Below are 9,338 nucleotides of genomic sequence, written 5' to 3'. Positions count from 1 at the left end.
ACCCGTGGTGACCAATTGAGTTAGAGTTTTAAAAAGTGCTTTTAAAATTAGATGTTCTTTATATAAATATTTTCCATTTATTCCCATAATTGCACACACACCAAAATAATTTATTTTTAGGAAAAATATGGATTTATGAAAAGTACCCAATGAGCACCTAACTTAAAATTACAGCCTTCTCTCCCCAGCCCAACTTCTCATACTTCTCTCATCCAGATACTAACTAGGCCTGTTCTTAATTAATTTCTGAGATCAGATCATATCAGAAACCTCCAGAGTGGTAAGGCCACAGACATCTTCTCACACTTCTTATCTTGCTACGCTTTCTATTTTTCCATTGAATTGATGACTTTCTAACATTTTATGATTTAATTATTTATTTTGTTTGTTGTTCCTTTTCTGGCTACTCATCAGTAGAATGCAAGGTTATTTGATATTTTTCTGAATGATGCATATCAAGCAGGGAGAGTGCCTAGTGGAGACTAGGCACTATTTTGTGACTAGGAAGCAGCAAAGGTAGTACCTAGTTCTAACTAAATCTGTGCTTCAAAGTGTTTTTGTTTGTTTGTCTTTATACTATCTAATTTGAAGACTATTATTGTTAGTGTATTGATAAGGCAGAAAACAGATTTTTCCACCAACTACACCAGCAGTTTCATGGTTTCATGCTTTCCAGTTGCAGTTCCGTGGGCATTCCCCAATATTTCACGACATTCTGTGTATTCCTTAACACTAGTAACAGAGTTCCATAAACTAGCGAATTGTATGTTGAGTGATAATTGACAACGTTTGATACTTTTCACGGTGTTTTAATTGTAGATGTTTTTGCTTTCTAGTTTTAAATATCTAATAAGCAGGTGAATCTATGAAGACTTAACTCTAGTGGTCAACTTCTATAAAAGGTGAAAAGCAAGAATTTTACATAAAAATTGTCTTACAATTTTTAAAACAATTTGTAAATTTTGATTTTTTTGTTGGTTTGTTTTTAGAAGCTCAGGGCTGAAACATGGGTCCATGAACGTGTAGTTCCCTTATAAAGTGTCATAGGCCAATAGTCTGACCTAATATTTGCATTCAGTTTTTAAAGAAAGAGATTGAGTTTCCCCTGATTATCTGGGCTGAGAGGAGTGTGTTAAGGTAAAATGCCTCATCCAAACAAGGCCATATTTCCTTGGGAAAGAGAAAACCACTGTTGATTCTACTATGTAGTAGTCTTTCTCTACACAACCAGGTTAATTATGGAGAGAGAATTCAATAGACTAAGGAAGAACAGTAATCCCATATTATCAGATTTGACTTTCAAAAAGAGATTGATAACCAAAAATAGTGCTACATTTGTGCAGAGAATTTGAATCCAAATTTTCTAGGAATAAAATAATGATTTTATTGAAAGATTGTGGAGCAATTTTTATAACTATGATTCAGAAGAAATTATATATTATTTGTAGCAGCATGTCTGGCCCTGATTTTTAGTGATAATTTTTAATTTTGGATTTTTTTCAGCCTCTATTAAATGAAGAATTTCTACTTGCACTTTAATTTTCTTTTAAAAGGCAATTAATTTCTGTTGATCCTGACTCATGTGAATGTACTGTTTCATAGTTATTTTTTATCCTTCCCTGTCTACTAGAATAACATTCTTTATTCATGGCTATTACAGTGAATAACATTCTTTGTTCGTGGCTATTACAGTGTACACTCATGAGAAACATTTAAGTATACTCATTTGATACAAATAACTTTTTATATTAACAAATCAAAAGTATAGCACTGAGAAGACATCTAACCTCCTACAGAAAATATTTTGTCTATAAACGTATATGTTCACATATTGTTTTCTATTGCAGATTGAAAGGCATGACAACTGTGCTTATGACTACCTGGAAGTTAGAGATGGAACCAGTGAAAATAGCCCTTTGATAGGGCGTTTCTGTGGTTATGACAAACCTGAAGATATAAGATCTACCTCCAATACTTTGTGGATGAAGTTTGTTTCTGATGGAACTGTGAACAAAGCAGGGTTTGCTGCTAACTTTTTTAAAGGTAATTTGAAATAATTTTCAAATGTGAGATTTTCTTTATCAAGGATAATTGTAACATTTAGCTTTGATTAGGGGAGAACTAGAGAAAGTTGTATTGAAAGTTGAATATGAATAAGGGCATTTTGGAGAGTTTTGATAGAAAATGTTATTAACAAAATACTAGAGTTTAGAACTTTGTAGCACAGGGTAGGAATTCCATTAGGATATTCTACCATCTGTTTTTTATGAAATAGTCAAAACAGCAAGTTCCAGAAAAGAATATACAGACAGAAAGAAAATATTTGTAATGCAAATAACCAACCAAGAATTCATGAACAGAAGAAGGTTACTGACATGAATATTATCTATTTGTTTCCAAGTGACAGCATTACTCCCTTTCAGACTAGTCTTCCCCCACATTGGAAATAATTTATGGCCCGCTTAGTAGAATATTCTGGTATCTAAAATGTCTTTTTGACAAACAATTATCTCTGATCAGCTTTGATTTTGAATTGCATAACTACATTTCAGTTTATTTTTATGTTCCATATTTTGTATGTATTGTGAGGTGAAAAGGAAGCAAATATTTTGGTGAAAATGTTAACATCACATATGGATTTAGGAAATTCATTGACACTTATGTTGTGTGTCATTATAGAATAAAATTTTTCTATGGGAAGAGAAAACAAAATTTTCCTGCATATTGATTTTTATAGGATAAATGATATAGGATAAGAAGGATCAATTGTTGAAAGGATTCAATTGTGTATTGCAAAACTTAGAGTGACAGATATGCAAATACTGCCATAATTTGAAGAACAATATAGTGGATTTTTCCCTGGAGCTATTTGATTCATTATAGGAAATGCAAGGTAGAATAACTTGGCACTTTTACTACAGGCATTAAAAGAATTCATTAAAATCTCCATTTACGTGTTTGAAATTTTCTGTATGTGATATATTTCACAGAAGAAACATACTATTAAGCTTCTTTCATGTGATATTCATATATTTATTTATCGAAATGCTTAGTGTGCTGCTGATGCATAATTTCTTCAGAGAATGTTTACTAGTAGTCTGACATTAGATTATTCCTGAAGAGTGAGATTATGGAGTATCCTGTCATATACATTTTTAAAAATAGTGTATGTTATATATATACATATAATTTATGTATATTTTGTGTTTCAATATACAATTATACAGTATGTATATTTATTAAAATACGGGATTATCATATTTTCTGGAGCAAAATGTCTATATAAGAAACACAATGTTTAAATTTAAAGAGATCCAGTCAATTTCTGAATTTTATACTTTTTAATTTATGTTCACCACAATCTATTTCTTAATAATGGTATTTCTTTAAAAGAATTTTTGCAGATATTTCTATCAAGTTATAATATAAAATCAGCATTGCTGAAGCTATGCTTTTTAGTAAGTTTTTTAATTTCATTCTGAAAAAAGCCTAGGCTTCATTATCCTCGTTTGACTTCAAATTCAGAAAAACACGCCCTGAGTCTGAGATAAAGTGATCTTCAGTTGACCCAGCTATAGGTTTCCAGGGCTTCTCTGGGTTCTTTGACAATGCTTAGGTAGCAGCAACATGAAATTTATACATTACCCATCAGGGGCTGATACGTTGTTCCTGCTCCTTTGTTGATGGAAGCAATGGAAGCAAAGAATTGTTTCCATTTTATTTGGAACCATTAAGCATGGTAGTTTTTTAGAAAGATTTGCACCTACACACACACACACACACACACACATATATATATATATATTTCTATATATGAACAGCATGGAAAAGACCCCCCAACCATGATTCAGTTACCTCTCACCAGGTCCCTCCCATGACACGTGAGAATTAGGGAGCTACCATTCAAGATGAGATTTGGGTGGGGACAGAGCCAAACCATTTCACATACATATATATATATGTATAGTTGTTCTGTAACTATGGCCGTTTTCATAGAGGAAGACGAGTGTGCCAAACCTGACCGTGGAGGCTGTGAGCAGCGATGTCTGAACACCCTGGGCAGTTACCAGTGCGCCTGTGAGCCTGGCTATGAGCTGGGCCCAGACAGGAGGAGCTGTGAAGGTATGACTGCACTCCTTCCTGGACCCCCGTCCCCCACAATTCTTTATTTCTTATATTCTCATTCTCTATCTGTTTTCCACTTTCCTTCCCTTTATCCTATAGTGACCTCTTTCCTCAGTTAGTAAGACTCAATTCATAGTCACAGCTGATGTGAAACCTTACCTGGATTCTTGTTATAGAATCGATCCTTTCCTCCTTTGATTACCAGACCACCTTGTTTACATATGTAAAACACACTGTATTAGTCCATTCTCATGCCGCTAATACGCACACATTAGCATATTTATTATGCTAATGAAAACATACCCAAGACTGGGTGATTTATAATGGAAAGAGATTTAATGTACTCACAGTTCCACATGGCTGGGGAGGCCTCACAGTCATGGGCGAAGAGGGAAGAAGAGCAAAGGCACGTCGTATGTGGCAGCAGGCCAGACAGCATGTGCAGGGGACTCCTTTTTATAAAACCATCAGATTTCGTAAGACTTTCTCACTATTGTGAGAACAGCATGGAAAAGACTCCCCCCACCACGATTCAGTTACCTCCCACCAGATCCCTCCCATGACATGTGGGAATTATGGGAGCTATCATTCAAGATGAGATTTGGGCGGGGAAACAACCAAACCATTTCACATATATACACATATATAAACAAATTTATCTATATCTGTTTCTATCTAGATTCATCTATACATAAATCTACATCTAGACCTAGTTTTATACCCATCCTTCCTTTCATCCATCCATCCATCCATTCACCAGGCCACTGTGTTTGTATGTATTAATATATCTGTAACTATCTATCTAGATCTAGATTTTTATCTGTCCATCCTACCATCATTCATTCATTCATCTGTCATACCAGACCACCATGTGTATGTATGTTAATATACCTAGATATATTTCCGTCTCTATCTAGATCTAGAATTTCATTCACCCATCTATCTATTCATCCTCCCATTTCTTCATCCATCCATCTATCCATCATTTGTTTTTATCTTTTCTTAATATAGTCTATAGGTATGTCTCCCTTATTAAAATGAGAAGTCCTGAGTCAGACTCATCTTTACGTCTCTAACATCTAGCACAGTCAGGCATAAAGCAGGATATAAATATGTGTTTTATCAATAAATGATTGATTTTTTTAAAAGACATATTTGTCATGGTTATCTGCATTTCATATTTACATTCTAAGATGAGGTTGCTTGTACAATGTTTTGTTATCATTACCTATGATCTCTTCCTTCAGATTTTAAAGCTAACTCTTTTTTAGTTTCCCTACCTCCATCCTATTACAGGCCCCATATCGCTATTACAGGCAGGATGAAATGGAAGATCTTTCTTCTTCCTCCAGTCTATTCCTCCTTTATTTCTCTTTTAAAATTTTGGCAAAGTTCATCTTCATAGAATGTGTAGCAGTTTAACATTATTTATATTTATGTATTTATTCGTTTACTGTTGGTGTCTCCCTCCAAAATGTTAGTCCTCTGAAAATGAGCACCTATTTTCTACTGTACCTGCAATAGAGGATATAATAAGTGGCAAAGTGGAAAGCATTATTTGCTTAATGCACACCCCCCTGCTGACCTATTCAGCAAAAATCAGAGACTTCCTGTTTCTTTTTAAAAGTTTGAACTTTCCTATTTGACTTCCAGAGGTCTCTATCCCACCTATTAAACTACTAATTTTCCCTCTTTACCAGAATAAAAAAGACCTAGTAATAAAGCAGTATATTTTTAAAAGAGGACATTGTATATGAGACAATAAAAAAATAACAAGACTACTGTTTCTGTGGAGCAACTAGAAATACTTACTTTATCATAATTTACCAAGAAAGTGGTAAAAGTAAATGTACAGGTAGTGTTTGTATATACTCATAAATATAACATATATGTATATGTGTATACACACACACACACACACACATACACGGACAAAGATAAAAAAGGGACCAGTCATTTTAGGTAACTCTTGACTCCTTAGGAATTAATTATGAACAGTGTACAGTGCATGTTCTTTTCACTCAGCTTGCTTTTGGATACCATGATTTTGCTAATTTCACTGTCAATAAGGAAGAGAGGAAATTTAAATAGAACCTTTTAAAAGTAGATCATCATAGATCTATTTAAAAAGAAAATCAGTATTTAAATGCGACTTTTTGGAATAACAAGTATGTTCTAGTTACCTTAATTTATCTTGTCTGGTAGCTCAGGTAATATTGAATTACTTGTCTTGGAAAAAAAGTTTGAGGAAATGAACAATTGATTCGGTTTTATTGCATCAGCCTATATCATGCTTTACATGTATGTTTTCCTTAAATCTCCTAACACCCTTCTCAATTCTGACAAAAACTATTATTTTTTCCTTAATTCTACAGTGGCCAAGGCACTACAAGATATTCTTAGACCAACTCTAAAGATAAGAAAACTGAGATCCAGGTTTTTTTCATCATTTTAAATTGCTCCCCCTACTTTAAAGCTACTAAAATTTAGTATGGCCGTAATATTCTCGGCTCTTAGGCTACAAAATAACATTTTAAAAATGAATTTTAATGAGCACAATACTTGTATAAAGACCAAGGAACAGAGACTGCCATTTCTGGATATTAAAATCCAGAAGATGGTTGAAATTTAGTGCTGAGGTGTTTTGGTATTAATTAATGGACAGGTGCTAAGAAGTGGGTGACTTTATGGGGAGAATATACCTTTTTCTTTTCTTTTCTTCTAGCCGCGTGTGGTGGACTTCTTACCAAACTTAACGGCACCATAACCACCCCCGGCTGGCCCAAGGAGTATCCTCCTAATAAGAACTGTGTGTGGCAAGTGGTTGCACCAACCCAGTACAGAATTTCTGTGAAGTTTGAGTTTTTTGAATTGGAAGGCAATGAAGTAAGTGAACAATAACTGTAATTTTTAAAAATCATGTTTTGGAACTCCCTGAAGGCAAACTGTCAAATTAAAAAAAAAAAAAAAAGAAAGAAACAGAAGAAGAAAAAGAAAGATATAGTAAAATAGTATAGACATTGTATTCTTTCTTTGTCCTACTGCTCATTTCTGCAACTGCTTATGAATCTTGTTGGCATTGGATGATAATTTAGACTCTTTCTGGAAGATTGAAGATTACCTAGAAGGAGTTTTTATTTAGTGTATTTAATATTTACCATTTTCTTGATTTATTAAATAACTATGGAGTGTTTAGGATCACCTTCATGTCACATAGATACTTCTAGAAAAAATAACCAAAACCCTCTGGCTGAGTCATAACAAAAATATCATTTGGAAGAACATGGCATATTTTACTTATGGAAATGGGTATATTGTCATTATATACATAGCTTTTCATTATGAATGTGCTCATAGTTCACAAAGAAAGAAAGATTAATTTTTTTAACCTCAGTAAAAGATGTATTTATCTAAAGCTATCCTTTTTTTTTATACAGAATATAGCTTACTCTACTAAAGGTACAGTTTCTGTCAGGTGATTACATTTAAACAAGTGAAATCATTTATTTGAAAATCCTTTTGTGCTAGTGCACACATACACATCAAATTCAAATGGAATGTCAAACCTGAAATGGGAACTTTTAGAAAAATGTCCTTTGTATGACTGGTCAACACTGGTTTAATTCCAGAGGAAAGATTATAAATGTTTGTTTTGTTTAATCTTCTGTACGCTCTCTTCTTTTTCTAACTTCCTTTGCATCCTTTCTCCAAACAATGTTTTTGATGTTTATTAAATGAACATGATTTTTATCCATCCATAAAATAAAATTAACCCACAAAAATTATTTTGTCTTTGATGTATGTCAGTTGGACACTTTTGTCTCTGATGTATTTCAGAGAACAGAAATGTAATGTATCTGTGCCACTGAAGCAATAATTGTTGGTAGTATTTGTGGGTTTTATACCATAGTTTTGCTTTTGTGTGTCTATCTTTGCTTCTTTCTTTCTTCCTTTTTTACTACCTACTTTTCCTTCTTTCCTTTTTTTTTTTTTGAGATGGAGTCCCACTCTGTTGCCCAGGCTGGAGAGCAATGATGCTATCTTGGTTCACTGCAAACTTCGCCTCCCCGACTCAAACAATTCTTCCTGCCTCAGCCTCCTGAATAGCTGGGGTTACAGGCATGCACCACCACACCTAGCTAATTTTTGTATTTAGTAGAGATTGGGTTTCACCATGTTGGCAAGGCCAGTCTTGAACTCCTGACCTCAAGTGGTCTGCCTGCCTCAGCCTTCCAAAGTGCTGGGATTACAGGCATCAGTCATAGCGCCTGACCTCTTTCCTTTTAATTATTTTTTTTTCCTCTTAATTCTACTTGTAGTAACCAAAGAAGTTTTAGCTTTTTACCAGTGGCTTTTGGGTAAAAAACAAGTAACTGACTTCTATGTTCCCTTAAAGAGAATTAAAGTTTGAAATGTGATGAACTTTCGCTGTGCAGAAGCCTTTTAGTTTCATTAGATCTCATTTGTCAATTTTGGCTTTTGTTGCCATTGCTTTTGGTGTTTTAGTCATGAAGTCCTTGCTCATGCCTATGTCCTGAATGGTATTGCCTAGGTTTTCTTCTAGGGTTTTTATGGTTTTACGTCTAACATTTAAGTCTTTAATCCATCTTGAATTAATTTTTGTATAAGATGTAAGGGAGGGATCCAGCTTCAGCTTTCTACATATGGCTAGTCAGTTTTCTCAGCACCATTTGTTAAATAGATAATCCTTTCCCCATTTCTTGTTTTTGTCAGGTTTGTCAAAGATCAGATGGTTGAAAATGTGTGGTATTATTTCTGAGGGCTCTGTTCTGTTCTATTGGTCTTTATCTCTGTTTTGGTACCAGTACCATGCTGCTTTGGTTACTGTAGCCTTGTAGTATGTAGTATAGTTTGAAGTCGGGTAGCATGATGCCTCCAGCTTTGTTCTTTTGGCTTAGGATTGTCTTGGCAATGTGAGCTCTTTTTTGGTTCCATATAAACTTTAAAGTAGTTTTTTCCAATTCTCTGAAGAAAGTCATTGGTAGCTTGATGGGGATGGCGTTGAATCTATAAATTACCTTCGGCAGTATGGCCATTTTCATTATATTGATTCTTCCTATCCATGAGCATGGAATGTTCTTCCATTTGTCTGTGTCCTCTTTTGTTTTGTTGAGCAGTGGCTTATAGTTCTTCTTGAAAAGGAACTTCACATCCCTTGTAAGTTGGACTTCTAGGTATTTTATTCTCTTTGA

At 34.2% G+C, this 9,338-nt stretch overlaps 1 protein-coding gene across 3 annotated transcripts in view; it reads left to right on the top strand.

The window, feature by feature from the left end:
- TLL1 (tolloid-like 1) overlaps window positions 1–9,338 on the top strand; it is a 223,262-nt gene that overhangs the window by 172,804 nt on the left and 41,120 nt on the right. For all 3 annotated transcript variants that reach the window (XM_011959658.1, XM_011959657.1, XM_011959659.1), the window contains 3 exons: window positions 1,848–2,043; window positions 3,997–4,122; window positions 6,851–7,011. In XM_011959658.1, coding sequence (XP_011815048.1) covers window positions 1,848–2,043; window positions 3,997–4,122; window positions 6,851–7,011 — 483 coding nt within the window. The remainder of the gene's footprint in view (window positions 1–1,847; window positions 2,044–3,996; window positions 4,123–6,850; window positions 7,012–9,338) is intronic.

Source organism: Colobus angolensis, unplaced genomic scaffold, assembly GCF_000951035.1.
Source record: "Colobus angolensis palliatus isolate OR3802 unplaced genomic scaffold, Cang.pa_1.0 Scaffold5, whole genome shotgun sequence".
NCBI lineage: Eukaryota > Metazoa > Chordata > Mammalia > Primates > Cercopithecidae > Colobus > Colobus angolensis.
The sequence above is the reverse complement of the archived record's forward strand: the minus strand, read 5'-3'. Positions and strand labels throughout refer to the sequence as shown.